We start from the raw sequence: 19,627 nt of genomic DNA, 5'->3' as shown, positions 1-19,627 counted from the left end.
AATCTTTGCAGACTTGGCTGAACAGCTATAGTAAATTATTTTTGGAGCCTTGCAAGAGATGTGGAAAATATGTCTCAAATGGCCTACCGCCAACTTGGCGCGATTTAAGGACCCTGGAACCTTTCCATGAGGAATGCAAAAATTGCTAATATTAACATTTTTAGCCAAAGCTAACTAATATTGTATTTCCATTAATATAAATTATAATATAAAAAATGCTTGGTTTTGTTTTTTTTCTGTTTTAAATAATATTTCTTCTGTTTGTATATATTTTTTAAACATAAAAAGAAAACAATCAATCAATTCATAATTTCTATGATTTCTTTTAGCAAACAAAATTATTTCATTTTCTATCAACTTCAAAACATTTTTGCCCTCTATGCGGCATGAAATGAGTTTTTAATTTTTGTTTGCAACAGGGGGTGTGGACACAATGATGATATATATATGTAGGTAGGTAGCAGTAGGTAAATTGGTAGGACAAGAAAGGGAGGAGAGGCAATGGAGGAAGTACAGTTGTTATATTGATATTTTATATTTTCTGTTGTCTTGCCAAAAAAGAAAAAGTTCAAATTTTGCTATTCCTTTAAGGGTGTCGTTGCCGCTGCTGTCCATTTTTAGAAATGAACGACGATTGCAAGCTATGGCAACCAATCTGTAAATATGATGACTTTGTTTTGAAGAGTTTCGCTTGATTCGTACAACTTATTTATATGACATGAAGGAGGGGGAGGAGGCCACCGATCGCCCCTGTTGCATACACAAACGTGCGAAATTCTCACGTAAAGTTTCACGCAATTGCAAACGCTGCTGTTGAACTTTTTCACGTTGGCACTGATACTCTAAGACCACTTCCTGGGGAATGTAACAGTTTTCTTCAGCTTCGTCATCGCCATCGAAATCGTCCTAGAAAAGAAAGAAGGGGACGGAAGTTAAAAATTATGTAAACATGTAAAAAACAAGAATTTTATTATTGTTGATAACTATAATATATGTGTTTTTACTAAATAGCCTATGGATCTGTTCAGAACAATTTGGAACCATATGGCCATAGGTACTTGGATTAGTTTTTTATAGCAAATTCCTACTCTACTCTCGAGTATCTTGCATTCGAGTCGCATATTGTCCCGATCGGTACTTTTATTTTTGGATGGGCTTTTGGGGCAAGGGGGACCCTCCCCTTACCAACAAATTGTATAGCCTATAGCCAAACAATATTCGTAAAATACTCCCTTATACCTCTTATTTGATTCCTATTTTGTCATTATCGTCTAATAAGCCTATTTGAGGGGGGTTTGGGTCACGACGGCCCACATTAGGTACCTAGACCCAATGTTTATTATCAAATTAGTACTCTACTCCCGAATACCGTTGAGTCCCATGTTGTCCGCTTTTATTTTTGGGAGGTGCTTTTGAGGTATATCAAAAAATTTTATAGTCTTTTATTCCTTCCAGAGTATTCTACACGATTTGTGAAAATTTCAAATAAATCGGTTCAGCCGTTATCGAGTCTATTCGGAACAAACAGACAGACACACAGAAAAAGAAATATACTTTGAGTTATATATATTTATATAACTACCTGGACAGGGCCCGCTCCGCTGCGCCTTCTTTCACACTTATTTTATCTGAGCCCTATACGGTCACGTCAAGAAATAAGTCCTGTTAGGGTAGAATAGGGGCAGGCGGATTGCCCTCTAACACGTCCTTTCATTTGAGTACAATATATTTTCGGTCATCCAACATGACAGTTTGGCGTTGCATTTATTGGGAGGCGAGGGTCGGTCCCTCCGACGCTAAGAACCAAACGACAATTTATTTGAGTCTTATTGTCGCGATCTACTCTCCTGGTGAACGATAGGGCATGACTCAGATGCTTGAAATCCTTAGACCAACATTAGATTCGAAATATACTGTCATAGACCTTTCTTTTAACTGGCATATTATCCCATCGAACTAGACGTCCTATCGAAGGGTATTTAGTGGGTGGGCCAGTCCCAGATTCTGTTCTTATTGTGCATACAGGATTCGTAGTCAACTCCCAAAGACCTTTCATTCGATACCCATTTTGTGACGTTGGACATTTATGCCCGTTTTGGAGGTTTTTGGGGTAGAGGAGGCCCTGTAGACGCCTTGGACAAAATTCTTATAACAGATGTGTACTCAGCTTTCAAATATCTTTCGTTTGATACCCATATTGCCCCAATCGGTACATATGTCCTGTTGAGGGGTTTTGGGGGGTGGTGAGGCGCCTCAGACATCAAGGAATAATTTTGTATTGTATTGTTTGGACTCTACCTTAAATTAGCTTTCATTTCATATCCATATTCATATCCCAATCGGTAAATTTGTCCTGCTGGGGGGTTTTGGGGGGTGGGTAGGGCCCTAAGCCACCAAACAATAAATGTTTGTGTCGTATTTGTATTCTACTTTTAAATATCTTTCATTTGATTCCCATATTGCCCATCTGTTGGAAGGTGTTTTTGAGGGTGGGGGGCCCACCGTCACTTAGGGTAACATTTTAATGCCAAGTTCGTACTCTACTCTTAAATACCTTTCATTTCATACCCATATTGCCCAAAGCGGTGAAAGAGTCCTGTTGTGGGGGGTTTTCACCGCTTTGGGCACTTTGGGCGAAAATTGTATAACAAGTTCGTACTCTACTCTTAAATACCTTTCATTTGATACCCATATTGTCCCAATTGGTAAACATGTCCGCCCGGGTGGATTTTGGGATGGGGCGTCCCCCCAGGTTTTTTGACCCAACAATGTTATACCAATTTCGTATTTTTGGGGTTTGGGGGAGGGCCTAGTATCCATAATAATATGCAAAAGGGGGCTGGTATAGATTATATTTCATACAGGTCCCGAGAACACTTATACAAGTCACAGTTTCAGCGAAGTCGGGCAACAAATCCGCTTTTTATGGGATAAATACCCTTAATTTTAAGATTGGTCTATATGGCAGCTATATCTAAGTATAAACTGATTTGGACCATATGCTGGTCGGATGACGGGAGGCTTAATACAAGTCACTGTATCAAATTCCAGCGAAATCGGGTTATAAATGCAGCTTTTATGGGCTAAAGACCCTTCATCGGCAAATCGGTCTATATGACAGCCATATCTGAATAAAGACCGAGACTTTAATCAAGTCACTATTTCAATTATCAGCGAAATCGGATAATAATTGCTGCTTTTATGGGCTTAAGACCCTTAATGGGCAGATCAGTCTATATGGCAGCTATAAAGACCCTAAACTCAAATTTTAGCGAAATCGGATAATAATCGCGGCTTTTATGGGCTTAAGACCCTCAATCGGCAGATCGGTTTATATGGCAGCTATATCTGAATATAGACTGATCTAAGTCATATTTGAGACGGATACCGGGAGGCTTTTATTAACACACTGTTTCAAATTTCAGCGAAATCGGATAACAATAGCGCCTTTTATGAGCTTTAGACCCTAAATCAGCAGATCGGTCTATATGACAGCGATTCGATTTGGACCATATTTTCAAGTGGGAGATAAGCAGATAGAGATACAATATACGTTAAGGTTGAATGGGTAGCCCACCATGAAAGGGGAGTTCAATCATGGCCTATTGTGCTTTATTAGCTTTCACCCAAAGGTAAAAAGTACCAGCTCAATTTTTTTGGGTCGTATGCCAAGCCCGTTGGACCTCGCCTATCCAGACAGCTTTCTCAATGTTCACTGAGTGTTGCCTTAAAAGTATGGAGGAATCGGCCATCCAATTTAATAACGACGACATCCGTGTGGGCAACGATGACGTCAGCCTCTCGAAAGACCTCAGAATCTTATTGATAACCAGAAGCCAAAAAAGATGGGATAAAACCCTGCGGAGTTTAGCTAGCAACAATCTTTCCAATAGAGCACGCCCTCCTACACATCATGAACTACAAAATGCTGTTGTTGTTGTTGTAGCCACATATTCATGTGGAGGTGGCGATCCTCGTCAAGCTCCTGTAGGGGAGCAAGCTCATTCCGGTCCAAAGGACCGATCGCCGCCGAAACAGGGTGGCCATTGCTTATTTAAAGGCGTCAATAACTCGCCTTGTCATAATGGGCATCATAGGCACTCAGTATTTGTGGAAGAGCCGGTGCCGCCAGACCTCTTACAAAGTCGAGCGATAGCGCTGATTGTCCGCGACTGCCGTTGCAGCTATTCCGTATGGAGCATTTCATTATCCGCAACCTGTGGACGCGCCCGGTTGATTGCAGCTAAGCTTCTCGTGATAGCAATGAACACCACACAGATCGGACCTTAATGTTCCACAGGCCGGAACATTGAAGTACTCACAACTATCCCGTGCTGGGACTGTAGTCATACTCATAGCCATTAATGAAGGGTCGAGACTGTCCCTTATACATGAACCAAGTAGTCTTTCCAGGGTCTTTTATACGGAGGATGAGAGACTGATTAGCCTGTAATTCTTGAGTAGGCAGTGGACTGGTTTCCACTCCTTCGGGATGAAAACCAACCTAACCTCTCGCAAGTCTTTCCATAAGCAGTTCGTAAAAAACCTTGGGCATACAGCCGTGCCCTTTGCAACTCAACAGGCAGGATGCCATTATCATGTACTCAACTGCGTACAGTGACTCGTCTCAGTGCTGTATCATGGGAAGATCAATACTATCCAAGTACATCGACCGTGCGGCTACCTCCTAACACCCAGGGGAGTCCGTCGCATCCAGTAGCTCAAGCGTCTCAAAACTAGACTCCGTCCATGTCGGATCCTTAGAGAAACCCCTACGGAAACTGAAAAACTCATTCGTTCCCTCTATTGACACGCAAAAAGAGAGCCAAGAGGCCCTCTTGAAAAACTTCACCTCGCTCTTGTACTTATTTAAGGATTCAGTGTATAGGTCCCAGTCCGCACACAGCTTGGTTTTGTTTCCTTCATATAGAACCTACTTGTAGTCTGTTTAGTATCATAAATTCCCAGATCCGACCAAAAAGTTGCGATAAGTCAGAAGGCAGTAAAAATCATAACCAAATAACATGGCTCCAGTCAGCAAGTTCGCTGTCGATTCAAGAAAAGGAATCTAAATAATTGTTCTACGTGTCAATGTTAAGCTAATTTGCCAAATTTGCTATAAAGCGCAGTATGCACCTCTGGCGAAATTTTCTTTACCATAAGAAATGCTTTAAGATATTCTAAACGAAATCTTCGTTAGCGGTACTGTTACCGAAAATTAAGCTTGCATGTACGCAGCTCAAATAAAATTTTCTCTCCGTAACAGGGTGACATAATAGGCATTGGTGAATTTTTTCTTGCAGCTACGTATGAAAATGTATGTTTAAAAGCTCCATGCAACATGAAATGAAGTTATTTGCAAATATAAACGATTAATTATAGCACATAACGCCATCTTGTATTGTACACAACTATTTTTCAGTGGTGACATAAATGTCTTAGCTGCAACCAAAAATTTCGCTAGAGGTGCTTACTCAGCCTAAATGAGAAATGAACGGAAAAAGTATTCAAAATACAAACTTGTATTCATTATTTGTGTATTCCCTAAAAGATCTACACCGGGCTTGGCATCAGATAGGAACCGACATCAAAATACTAATAAACAACACATGTACACACAAATATCGTCATAAAGCTTACCAACATTTGTTCCAGACTCAACGTATTCAAGTTATCCTCTTGGCAGAATTTACAAGAATCCGAAACAAAGCTAAATTCATTATCGTCATCATGATAATGATCATGATTGTGTTGCACTTCGTTGTCATGATGATGGTGACGATGATGATGTTTCTGTTGCTGCTCATCATCTAAATCAACCGAATGACATTTATGTATGCCACCACATCCTATATCTTTGCTACTTTCATGATTACAAAAACCATCCGAACACGAGACCTCGGAACCCTCCGATGTATCTTCGGGAGATGATACAACACTAGAGGTACGTGAATTTCCATGGGACAAAGGTTCACTGCCATAGCCAGAATCTTTGATATCACTTTCACATGGACAGTCGGACGTTGGTGATTGACAGTCGTTGCACTTGGTGGTATTAGTAATGGCAACAGTAGAGACATTGTTATCAGTAGTGTTGGTGCCTTTAGCTCCAACCTGAGTACCGAGAGCAGTTGTGGCTTCAATTTTCAATGTTTTCTCTTTCTTTTTATTGCCGCTGCTGCTGTTGTTGTTGGTGGAGGCATTTTTCTTTTTTTGTTTTTGCTTTTGTTTTTTCTTCTTTTGCTGTTGAGTATTTGGCTGAACTGAGTTTTGGTTGGACGTTGCCACCGAATGCGGTTTATGATGCTCACTAACATCATCCGCATCCTCGTCTTCGTGATTTTCTTCAGGGTGATCACATTCAACACCTGCATCTTCGTCCGCCAATTCCATGCCTTTTAATTTCTGACCAGCAGCTAACGTCCCATCATCTTCCTCTTCATCATCGATGTCCACGACTTCGTCGCCATCATCGTCATCGATTGTTGAAGAGGTCGATCTAGCCTTGGTGCCATGATGTTCATGCAGATCTTCATCATCGCTGCCATGTTCCTCCTCTGCATGGGCATCGTTGCGGTCACATACACGAGAGTTTTTCTTTTCGCTCTTCTTCTTCTTCTTTTTCAATTTCTTTTGCTCGCGCTTGTACTCTTTGGCTTTTTCAGCTCGACTTATCTCTTGATAGAGCAGTTCCAAATTGCTGATACCCTGTTTCTTTTCCACCGACATGTCGAAACTACGACAAAGCGCATGCACACCAACCGCAGCTAACACTTGACAGGCACGTTCTTCTTCACGCAGACTCACGTAGACGCGCCTTAAACGTTCGTACATTATCATACCGACACAGGTGAGTACTTCTTCCTGGGCAATTTCTAATGTTTTCGCATGACGTTCTCGCAATTTAGAATAGCTGCAAGATCGAAATATAATTAAAAAATTAAATTCTCATGACAACAAATTTTAAGCATTACCTTCCATTGACTTCGGGCTCGGCGCGCCTTATTAGAGCGTCGAGAAAGTCGATTTTATTCGTGAAAACATGTATGTGCTTGTCGGGATGACACTTTTTGATATTGGCATAAAGTGCGGCGACATAGCCTTTCTCTTTCGTTGTCGTCTCACCTACCAAAATTTTATACGCCTTTTCGATCTGCAAAATCGCGGAAGTAGAAAAGACAAAATTTTACTCTTAGTGGGACATTATACGAATTTGAATTGAGGATGTTGTATCTACCTTCGTACGGCAACCATTACAGAATTTATGCTTCTTCAAATAGTTTTCCAACACTTCATGCAATTCTTTCGTTTCGATCACGGCCAATTCATCGCGACAATTGTGTTTCATCGACGACCACACCTCCCGCCATGTCTCCGAGAAGGGTTTCGAACGGAATGCATCTAACGAATGCAGTACACACCTTGTCTTATTCCGTAACTTACTCTCCAGCAAATTATTCAGTATCTCGTGGTGACGATACAACAGTGTTCCTAAGGCTTGCGGGGTTTTCATTTTCTCTTCGGCTATACTCAAAACACAAGAGTTTTTCAGCACCAATGGATCGAGCGTTGGATGACCGGAGAGTGTAAGCTGATAGAAAAGACGCTCGACACGTCGCCGACAACCCACACATTGGACACACTGATTTAGAACGGATACAAATGTCTTGCTGCTAATTTCCAACGATGTTTGTAATTCATCAGTTGTGAGTAGATTAAATTTCCTTGTAAATTCCTCAAGTTCTTTGCCGCGGATGTGGGGACTATCAATGCAAAGACCTTTACTATTTAAGTCCATAAGCATCTGAAATGGAAAGCGAGTTTTATTAATTAATATCGAATTAAATGAAAATTTAGATGATCGATGCTTCACCACCCATAATTTGTTTTTGTAATCCATATAAATCCCTTAGAATATTTTTATGGCGAGCGCCACTAATAACTCAACAATCCCCAGGGAATACTTGGCGAACTTATGCTTTCTTAAGCATTTGTCGGCATTTTTTAACAGTTTTAGGTTAAACCATTTTAAGAACTAACCTATACAATAATAATTTTAGGATATGTACACAGTAGTGTGCCTGCTCCGTATGTTTGTGACCCGTCCCGGGATTGATGTCACACATTTTCATGTGGAAGTGGCGATCCTCTTCAAGCTCCTTTAGGCGTGCAAGTTCCAATCCAAAGGACCGATCGCCGCGGGAATAGGAAGCCATTGCTTATTTAAAGGCGCCAATAACTCGCCTTGTCATATGGAGCATCACAGGCACTCAGTATTTGTTCAAGAGCCGGTGCCGCCCGGCATCTCACTGAGACTCTCCGCTCGATACCGCTGATTGTCCGTGACTGCCGTTGCAGCTACTCCATATGGAGCATTCCACTATCCGCAACCTGTGGACGCGCTCTGTAGCTCGAAGCTTCTTGAGACAGCGATAAAAACTACACAGATTAGACCTTAAAATTCCGGTATGTGTGGTGTTCACAGCTATCCGGGAGGTCTAACTGGTGTATTGGGTGGGTGCATTTCCGATCGTGCTCAGAGTCGTTGTGGCAGCTTGCACAGTTGCCACGATTACAATGGGCTGCATAAGATGATCGTGGAGGCATGGGACTGGCATTTTTGATACACCATTCCATGCTGTATACAGAATGGTAGACCTATTCCGCTTGCCCTCGACGGTAGTTACCCCAACTTACAGTGTATGGAGGCAAGGGTTTGACAGAGCAAATTGAATGCTCCACTTTTAACAAGATAAAGGAGGATGCCCTAGATTAATGAATGATTGCTGCAATTCACCAGACATTTCAATTGTTTCTTCTAGTCTGTTCATATATTGGCAACCCGTCATTGCATTGGGATCAAGCTACCTTCCCATAAATCTCTCCATTGACTGAAAAACCGACTTCATAACAATCTGTCAATCAAAAGAAATTCGGATAGAGTGTATCAATCGATAGAAAGTCCAATAGAAAGGCTTCAGAATACACCGCTTACCGCCCGGTATAACTATGAGCACCATACATGTTGGAATAATTAGCTACGATTTATGTGATGATCATTGTTTTTATGGTTAGCTCCGCTGAAAGCTACCTGTAGCGGACAATTAGCGTTTTCGAGTAGATAGTCTTAGTAAGAGGCCGGGCGGCTACGGCTCTTATCTAAATACAGAGTGCGTGCAATACTCGACATGGAAAGGCGAGTTATTGACGCCTTTAAATAACCAATACGCATCACGTTCCCGCAACGATTAGTCCTATGGGCAGAAACGACTTTGCTCACATTGGTGACGCTTCATTATATTACCAATTCCCTTTCCAGCTACTGAGAAGAAATACGAGACATCAAAAGCATAGCAGCCGCTTACTTTATACCACCGATGGAATTCTCCTGCTGAGGCCCTATTTCCTGTCGTAAGCAGCGGACTCGCTGAGGAGAGATGAGAATCAGCCCTAAAATTCTACCTAGATCTAGACCTATATATAGAATCAGGGAACTGAATCTGGAAATCAATTGTATGGTAAAGGTATATAAACGGAATTATTGGCTGGATCACTTGAAGCACTTTAACTGAACTGCCGGTTATCGTTGTAGCCAATTTTTCATGTGGATGTGTCGATCCTCGTCAAGCCCTTGTAGATGAGCAAGCTCGTTCTGGTCCAAAGTACCGGTCGGTACGGGAACAGGGGGGCCGTTGGTTATTTAAAGGCGCCAATAACTCACCTTGTCAAATCGAGCATCTTTGGCATTCAGTATTTGTGCAAGAGCCGGTGCCGCCCGGCCTCTCATTGAGACTCTATCGTTGTTTGTCTGCGACTGCCGTTGCAGCCACTCCGTATAGGACATTCCACTATCCGCAACCTGTGGACGAGTCCGGTATCTCTAAGTTTTCGTGACAGTAACTAACACCACACAGATCGGAAACCAATGCTCCAGCCTGCGTGGCACCCACAGGTGTCCTGTGCCGGGAACTGCCAATATTGGTACGCTGTAATCTACTTTCAAAACAATTTTAAACACCGGCAGAAAGGATCATAACTCCATTTTGTAGAATATGTGGTTCTCAAGCCAACGAACAACCATCCAAATTAACCGTTGACAGAGTTACGAATGCCACCCGCAACACCAACTTGTCTAAGGGGTACTAGAAGAAGATAGTTACCAATGTCTAGAAAATAGGCAGAGTGGTCTATCTCTACTGAAGGCAGGAAACGATTCGAACAAGGGAGAATCGTGTAAGCGGATTCCTCTTTTCTCGCCAGTAGCTGAGAAGCGTGAGGCACTTCTTCCGAACGCTAAGGATTAGCTTGGATTTCGTAAATTGCATAGCACGTCGGCTGTCTTGAAAGCCATCACAGCACATATGTAATAGCCAAGATTTCAATCAGGGCAAATAAAAGTCTCATGAATTATCGTAGGCATTTGATGCGATATCGTTCCTTAGATTTCTTAAGCAACTAGAAGGCACAATTATTACTCGATTTCGATATCATTTTGCATGGCCTCCAACATCCACACAAAATTTTTCTTAATCGTTCATGTGTATATATATCTCAAAATAAAAATCGGGTGGTATATTTATACGGAAGCTATGTATATCAACATTCGAATCGATTTAAATAAATTTCTATACATGTGTCTAAGAAATCCGGGACTCAGGAAATAAAATCGTGTGATCGGATTATCTGGAGCTCACATCAGATTTTAACCGATACATACCATATAACGCATAAGTATTGTGAATCCTTATTTGGTCCATTTAATATCCCGACCGAGCAGTGTACAATAAGCTAGTATAGTGGATTCTCACTATGACAAATGCGATGACTCGGCGTGGGTTGGCGTTATTTCATTTATTTTTAGGAGGCACAGAATATACCAGAGGTTTCCGAGTAAAGCGATTGGCAACTGCGGTTGCCATCCTCCAGAGCCTTCAGAGGGCGAAATTCTACTCCGATTTGGCAGAAATTTTGTACAATGTCTTCTCCCATGCGTGTTCAATATGGTCTATAGCTTAATACAGCTTCCATATAAATTGATCTCCCGATTATTTTTTTAAGTTTAGGATGCACACAATGGACCAGAAGTTTCCGAGTAAAGTAAGCTAGTATATGGAGCCATAGCAGAATATAACGGTGAAAAATTCTCCCTAAAAATATGGCCAATCTACGTTTACGGTTCCAGAAAAAAGACGCACATAGATATTTAAGTCCATTATGCTACCGCAAGAGGTTGCTGTAGCTCAGAGGTTAGAAGGTCTACCTATCACACCAAACGCCTGGATGCAAATCCTTCCGAAGTATATAAGAAAAAAAATTTCAACTGTGTTTATCTTTTCTTGTGCTGGCGACATTTGTGAGGTAAATACCTTAGGTAATCCGCAGTGTTAACTTCTTTATTGAGTGGTGTCGCTCTGAAACACGCCGTTCGGCAAAAAAAGGAGATACCTTAACCTTTAACTTAAATTTTCGGACAACACACATTGATTCCTTAATGGAATGTCAATGGCAAATTTTGATACCGCGGGAACAGAAGGAAGATTTTGAATTGAGAAAGTACACTATAAAATAGGTATGTACTTATTATTTTAACACAACAGTATAAAATAAAGTTATAACATGTAGAATAATTATATGTTATTTTTATACTTTTAGCTTTCCACGGTAAAAATAAACTTGGAACCAATAAAAGAAAAGCTAAACCAAACATTTCATTAAAAGCACATGTTTCCACTTCATAAAAAAACCAAACAAACCTCAAATTATTACTGCTGCGTTTTAGCGCCGTCACCCAGTCATCTAATCATGCACTACTAGACTAGTAAGAGCAACGATAAGCCGAACACATCTACATTGAATCTCACATATGAACATTAACACAAATGTTGAAATAGTTATTACAATAATCAAATATGTATATACAAGTACAGGGTGGCTGATGAAAGCCGCTACCAAAAAAAAATGTAATAACCCGTACCCGTACGTACCCCGTACGTACATGTGCATGCGGAAACCTTTAAATATTGTATAAATGTACATGCATACGTACAAATGTACAAATTTAAAGTTATGTTCAGTATTGCCATAAGCTAAAATTTTTATTAAAAATTATTTGCAACCAAAAAAGTAACCGCTAATTTTTTAGAATGCTTTTATAATTTCATTTAAAATGTGTCCCTTTTATTTTAGTCAATTATTATTTTAATAAGATACCTATTTTATAAAGTCCTGCTTTGCTTTGATCGTCATCACGTCTATGTCTGTCCATTACCTTCCTTAAAAGCGTTTTTCATTTTGACTTCTAAAAACATTTTGAGTGCCGCCAGCTTCTATGGTTATGAATTCTACTATCCATGATATTTGAGTAGTAAAGAGTTCAACTTGAAAGACAATTTATTGAAAACAGAAAACAAGATGAAACGGCAACACTGAGAACTTTATACATATGGATGTGCATTCATAACAAATAAGGTCTCTCAAGAAAGTTTATTGTCATTCAATGAAGAAGATATGGACAAACATGTATGTAGAGTTTTGTGCATATATGCACAAAACTCTTATGTATGTATATGTGTATGTATGTATATATGCACAAAACTCTTATGTATAAAGAAGATACTTTTCAGCATGCACATACGTACGCATTTACTACGAACGAACGCATTTACTAGCATATTATTGGGTTGCCTAAAAAGTAATTGCGGATTTTTTAAAAGAAAGTAAATGCATTTTTAATAAAACAGAATGAACTTTAATCAAATACATATACTTTTTTTACACTTTTTTTTTTTCTAAAGCAAGCTAAAAGTAACAGCTGATAACTGACAGAAGAAAGAATGCAATTACAGTCACAAGCTGTGAAAAAATTTGTCAACGCCGACTTTATGAAAAATCCGCAATTACTTTTTGGGCAACCCAATATAACAATTATTTCTAAAGGCCGGTACTATGTTCGTTGATAACCGTTGAAAACCCATTTTTTCGCATTTAAGAACTTTACGACAAATACAATCTAATATCTAAAGATTGCATTTGTCGTAAGATTCTTATAAAATTTTTATTATATCATTGAAACTTGATCTTGATCTTGATATTTGACTAAAACTTGATCTAATATCTAAACCAATCCCACGGCAGCCGGTTGTACGTACCGGATTGACCCGATGAAGTCCTTCATCGGCAAGGGCTGCCGCCTCAGTGTACAACACACTGCTACAACAACAATATCTTAAAAATTAAAAAAAAAATTATCGCGAAAAGCAAACGTATTACCAGCCTTATTCCAGAATAAAGCTGAGTATTCTGTTCAGCTTTTCAGGCGGAATGCTGTCAAACTCCACATAAAAAAAGTCGGCGAAATACTAGAGGAAAATAGGTGCAAAAGTTGTACTCTGTTTATATTGAGGAAAATGGCAAAAAGAAATTTTATTGGAAACGCTTGACATCATTGTCGGCATTATTTATGCTTTATTGGTTTCAATGGTCCTATTTTACTTTTTGTTATTTTATTTGAAAATAAAAAATAATAAAATAAAAATATTAAATAAAAATGAAAATAAAAACAAATACGGTACGTACAACCGGCTGCCACAGGATTGGTTTTTGATTTATAATCTCTACAGGCTGGTATTTATTTTTTTTTTTTGTTTTGAAAAACTTCACAAATATCAATGATAAAATAACAATTTTACCATAAGTAATGAGGGAATGTCCTACGGAATTGTTTGCTTTAATATCTATTAGCTAAAAAAAATTAATCGGCGAAAAATATCGCGAAAAGCAAACGTGGTACCAACCTTAATGTGTGCATTTGCATAAAGCATAACAAGACTTGGTAACTACGTAGAGAAGCAATGAAAGTGACTGAGAGACTTGTCAGTGATGGTGTTTGACATTGTTGTTGCATCAGTTTTGCCGATGACGATGAAACACGACTCTACTTGGGCGAATGTAGAGTGGGGTAAACAAAAATTAAACCCATTTGGTTGGGACGGATTGAATGCAAAAATAATTTCTCTTGACAATACTGCACTACATACATCTATACATGCAAACGTGCGTTGTGTTAAGAGATGCAAAACCATTAAGTTATTAAAGATATTCATTTAAACTTACAGTATCGGCCAAAACCAATTGCAAAATATAGGCACTCTATAAAACTCGGCACGGGATGACTATGAGCACCACATAGTTTGGTCCTTTGAGCTTCGATATGTGTTGTGTTCATCGTTATCACGAGAAGCTTCACACAGTTTGCGAATAGTGGAATGCTTCATACGGAGTAGCTGCAATTGCAGTGGTGGTCAATCAACGGCATCGACGGCATTGTTCGAACCGGATTGATCCGATGAACTCCTTCATTGGCAAGGGCTGCCGCCTCAGTACACAAGACACTGCTACAACAACAACAAGTGGAGTCTCAGTGGCACCGGCTCTTGCACAAATACTGAGTGCCTATTCACGCGATTTTCGCAGACAGAAAAAAATGTTTGGGTCCCTAAAAGCAGACCCCGGAAATTCTAGGGCCCTGAAATTTCGGTTTACGAAAAAACTTATTAATATTAAGCCATGGCCACCACAATCACCGGACTTCAATCCTGTCGGAACCCTTGGAAATTCAACCGAACAAATTGCAAAACCAAATAAGATTTATTTGACGCCGCAACATGGGAAGCAATATCAACTGAAATAATTAACAGAATAAAGGATTCGAAACGCAATATTGATTTCAACTACTTTTGTTTCTTAACATAGTGGTGCTGTAGTATTGTCGGCTTATATTTACGAATTTCCTTTTCATTTTTTATGCAAATTTTTTTTCTGTACTAATAATATAAACAAATAAAAAGAAAAAAGAGGACAAATTTTATCCGGAAAAAATTATCATTTAAACGAGAGTCAAAAGAAAATTCTTCCTACCAAATTTCGACAGAATCGGTTAACAAATTACCATTTTATTGCAATATTACTGGAAATATCACCAAATCTGAACAGATATTTTCCAATTTTGTACACAATTTAACATGGACAGACGGACATAGCTGAATCGACACAGAAAGTGATTCTGAGTCGATCGGTATACTTATCAATGGATCTATCTCTCTTTCTTTTGGGTGTTGCCAACAAATGCACTAAGTTATAATACCCTGGTACCACAGTGGTGGTGTAGGGTATAAAAATATGAGGGGGCGCTTAGATTTGGCCGATACTGTATATATGTAATTAAAAAATAATAAGAGAGATATATATTTCAGAGATGGCATGCAGAAATAACGAACTTCTTTCATATCTCTTTTAAACTGGAAATCTACATCATGTCATGATCATGTGCAAAAACTCAAAGCTCTTAGTAAACTGGGGGCCTCTTGCAAGGCTCCTAATTTTGGTCAACAATATACACAATATTTTAGAAATCGGACCACAAATGAACATTTTTCAGCCCGAACAAATTTTCGAAATGCTGAGGTGACCAAATTAAGGGGCCTCCCAAGATGCTCCGGGACCACCTAGGATCTTGAAATTTGGCACATTATCTCGTTGACACCTTAGTTCTGACCATGTTATCCCTAACCGTTCTCCAACCGAAAATATTTTACTAGTTTTTTTTCTATTCTACCCCACTGTGCATAGGGTCCTGAGATGTGAATTCAAAGTGTTGCAGAAAACAAAAAAATCAATCAGTCATTGCAAACATTATAAGTGCACCGAAATGATACTTAACAAACTAGCAGAGGCATTCGTATAAATAATTTGGCGTTCCAGAATGCTGAAAAATTTTAATAACTACAATAAGTCCTCCCATGAGGGTGTTACGGCGATGGTTCGGCCAATTCTCAACTATAGCTGTCTACTGGGCAACTGTCTCTGGTCCACGATCGAGATATCGGGTGAAAACTTCTTTATGTGCGTGCATTTCCTGAAAACACTTTCTCCCTCATTCAATCTGGAGTTCTGTAAAGGACCGAATTGGCTGACTGGGCGATGCTACCAACGGTAAGAGTTTTTCCTTGGTCCGTCTAGTTGCCTTTTTTTGTCTTATCTATTGTTTACCTTGTTCTATAGTTTACATTACTACAATGCATCTTTAACAGCTTTCCTTCGTCTTCGTTAGATCAACAGCTAGTTGTTGTTGTAGCCACATTTTCATGTGGAGGTGGCGATCCTCGTCAAAGCTCCTGTATGTGAGTAAGATCGTTCCGGTCCAAAGGATCGATCGGCGCGGGATCAAGATGAGCACTGGTCATTTATAGGCGCCAATAACTCACCTTGTCATATCGAGCATCATAGGCACGCAGTATTTGTGCAAGAGCCGGTGCAGACCGGCATCTCACAGAAACTCTCCGCTCTATACGACTGCCGTTGCAGCTATTCCACGTAGCTCGCAGCTTAGCTTCTCGTGACAGCAATGAACACCACACAAATCGGACTTCTATGTTCCAGCTTGTGTGGTACTCACAGCTATCCCGGGCCGGGTTCACCAGCCAGTCTTACTGGTCTGCCAAGACCGTTAGCCCTCGCCCATACAAACTCAACGCCCCTAAACGAGGTCGGTAATAGTCGATATGAATCGAACACCTAATGTGATGATGACGACACTCTCTCCCTCTCGAAAGACCTCAGAACTCAGTTGACAAGCAAAAGCTACAAAAAGAGGGAATAAAAACAATTCTAATCGAACCTTCAGCTTTTAGCATTTCCACAAGAGCGCTTTGTATGGACTCCATTTCGATGTCATGACTTCAATTCCATGGCAGCCGGTTGTACGCACCGGATTGACCCGATGGACTGCTTCATCGTCAAGGGCTGCCGCCTCAGTGTACAACAAACACACGGTTACAACAACTACAATGTCATTACTAACAGCAGTTGCCCTGATTTAAAGTTCAAAAGGCTTTTACATATTTTTCATACATTTTAGAAAATACGTTTATCTTTTAATATAACGCCCCTTAGACTTCCATGTATGCTTAGATTAAGTACGAGGCATTATTGGGTAAACTAACACCGCTGATCATTAACAACTTCAACAACAACAACAACTTTATATAATTGTAATCTTTCCATCTCTGGCCTGTGTGCGTTTTCTACACAACAGCGCAGTAATTTTAACAGCCAATGTAGATATTTTGAACCTGTTTTTCTCAGTCAGCTCCATCTTCGTGTGGTGTGGTCACAAAGAAAATGTTAACAAAAACAAATGCAACATCGAACAGAGCACTGGATCAAAAGAAGGAAAATAAAAAACAAAAACAATGGAAAAATATTCCACAGTTCGACGAATAATCTATGATCAAAGAAAGTTTTATAGTTATTTTAATGTATACACAACATAATGCATAATGCAAACTGCGGCAGCAACACCAAATCTGTGCAACTGCATTCGGCGGATTAAGAGATATTAAAGCATTTCAATTTGTATAGCTGGTTAACCAACGAAGTGGGCGGCTATTTGGTGGGCGCAGTTTAATGTTGACCTCTTATTACACCAACATTGTTAATGTAGGGTTATGCTCAAGGAAATGAGAATTATTTTTGTCTTTGCTATGATTAATAGTTAATAACTTCCATCCGCAATAATTTGGAAGTGTGTGTGCGTGAATGCTGTTCTCTTTCGATGCATTGAGTCTCAAGAGTAAAATGACAATGAACGTTTATTTCTTAAGCACTTCTTTTTGTTATTGGATTGTTTCATTAAAATATTGCGTAGAGCAATGTCGTCGCATTAGTCGAAATAGCAGAGACAGATTCTCTCGTGACAAGTGATAAACAATTTAAAATTCAAGGTTTTTTTCCAAACAAATAAATTAAGAAAGAAACACAGTATCAGCGAAGTAAACGACATCAGAAATTATATTGTGTGCGAGACAGAAAATACTCTAACAAGTTTAATCAGCGTCAGCTGCACCTTAAATTTTGAGGGTGGTGCGGTGCCGAGGTGGCGAGTGCTGACGATGATGATGTTGATGGTGGTGGTAGTAACAGTGAAAGACGGCCACTCACATCAAAAAAATTTCCCCCAGAAACGTTGTTACATTTCTTTTTCACGTCGCACACACAATGTACCATACTCAAAGCCAGCAAAAACCCCATCATCGTCGTCACTTCGTCAATTGCTTCCATTTGCATAAAAGTAGAGTTCACTACAACTTTCTGGAAACCCCGTGTTAATCATCATACATTTCCATTGGGGCCCTTACCATTAGATTATCATCACCAGCATTGACGGGCAATTGTCTCCGGCCGACGTTCACATAACTTATGTCCTCCGTTCTATAGACGTAGGTTAGACGCGCCATGTTTTATTAATAAAAAAAAACAGAAATCACTCGCTCGTCTACGTTTTGCTTATTCTCAAACACGTATGCTTATTTGTGGTTATTGTTGCAATAATCCTCTTTAAAATTAATATGTACAATTAACTCCTTGTAGGGTTTCTAAGCAAATATACGTGATTTTTTACACTTTTTTTCTATATTTTTCACTCCACCAAAGAAAAACCGATGTAATTTGACAAACTCTTGACTCGTCGTCTTCGTTGTTTCGTTTATCAGAAGTTGCCACACTGATACGCGAAAAATTGTGCAACTCTGTGAGCAGGGTTTCCTTTCGCAAAAGCAACAGAAAGGCTACTAAACTGCGAAACGTCCAAGAAATGTAGATGTATAAGTTATACAATTCGTCTTATTTCTCAAACGTGTTCAATCTATAATTAGAAATTGTAAGATAAATGTAAGATAAATGATTTTCAAAACCAAAAACATATGTGCTAATTATAGTTTGCTATGTGGCATCCCTTTGATATCAGCGTTGTGAAAATGGGTACTTGCAAGATAAATTAACCCACGTAGTGTATAACAACCAGCTGTGTAAAATTTTTCTCGTTGAATACACCTCAGAAAAAAATCGATAAAAAATTTTCACTTTAATTGAAAAATACTAAAAAAAATTATTGATTCAATAATTTTTGGAATTGAATATAAATTTTTCTATTACCGTCGTGATTGAAAATTTTGCAATTTTGCAAACGTGTTATTTCTATTCTTTTATCTTGCAGTAAACATTGAAAAACGTTGTACTCTTTATCAGAGTATTCTGTCAGGCTTTCGGAATTGTTGCGAAAAAATTTAACAAAAAAAAATTACATGAAATGTTTACCATCTCAATCTTACATTCATACTACACTAGAATTAAAGTACGTTTACATTGGCCACTAAATCCTATTAAAAGTGGTCTTTTAAGCCATTAGCGTAAGAATACGTTTTTTATACGTTATTTTTTAGTTTATACGTTATTTTTTATTTTTCGCCTGAAAAGCCGAATAGAGTACCAACCCAAAGCGGATTTAAAAAGGTGGTCTCACGCCTTTTTAAATCCGCTAACAGCCGGCCGTGTTTGACGGTATTAAGATGCCAGATTTTTGTTTGCATTCTCCTTCTTGTTATCTCCTTTCTCGCATATTCTCCGCTCATTCACGCACACGTACACACACACTCACAAATTTGTTTGCGTGTATTGGCAAAACGACGATCAGCTTGATGGCAATATGGCGGATTGCGCCATATGATTTGTGGTTGTGTACAAATGAGACCACCTTTAATTGTTTCGCCATGGTACCAACCCTTTATTGAAT

At 39.3% G+C, this 19,627-nt stretch overlaps 2 protein-coding genes across 3 annotated transcripts in view; one reads left to right on the top strand and one right to left on the bottom strand.

The window, feature by feature from the left end:
• LOC106089450 (mediator of RNA polymerase II transcription subunit 27) overlaps positions 1-310 on the top strand; it is a 91,183-nt gene extending 90,873 nt beyond the window's left edge. The window contains exon 5 of the mRNA XM_059362419.1: positions 12-310. Coding sequence (XP_059218402.1) covers positions 12-149 — 138 coding nt within the window. The 3' untranslated portion in view covers positions 150-310. The remainder of the gene's footprint in view (positions 1-11) is intronic.
• LOC106089455 (gametogenetin-binding protein 2-like) lies at positions 152-18,567 on the bottom strand. Of its 2 annotated transcripts, none has more exons than XM_013255308.2 (5): positions 18,195-18,567; positions 7,238-7,804; positions 6,975-7,153; positions 5,641-6,913; positions 152-906 (listed from the first exon to the last, which is right to left on the bottom strand). In XM_013255308.2, exons 1-5 carry the CDS (start codon positions 18,291-18,293, stop codon positions 706-708), a joined length of 2,319 nt encoding a protein of 772 aa, XP_013110762.2. In that variant the 5' UTR covers positions 18,294-18,567; the 3' UTR covers positions 152-705. The 2 variants fall into 2 exon arrangements, with proteins under 2 accessions (XP_013110762.2, XP_013110763.2); XM_013255309.2 differs by lacking the exon at positions 18,195-18,567 and adding an exon at positions 11,754-11,775.
• Between the last annotated feature and the right edge of the window lie 1,060 nt (positions 18,568-19,627).

Source organism: Stomoxys calcitrans, chromosome 2, assembly GCF_963082655.1.
Source record: "Stomoxys calcitrans chromosome 2, idStoCalc2.1, whole genome shotgun sequence".
Lineage (NCBI taxonomy): Eukaryota > Metazoa > Arthropoda > Insecta > Diptera > Muscidae > Stomoxys > Stomoxys calcitrans.
The sequence above is the reverse complement of the archived record's forward strand: the minus strand, read 5'-3'. Positions and strand labels throughout refer to the sequence as shown.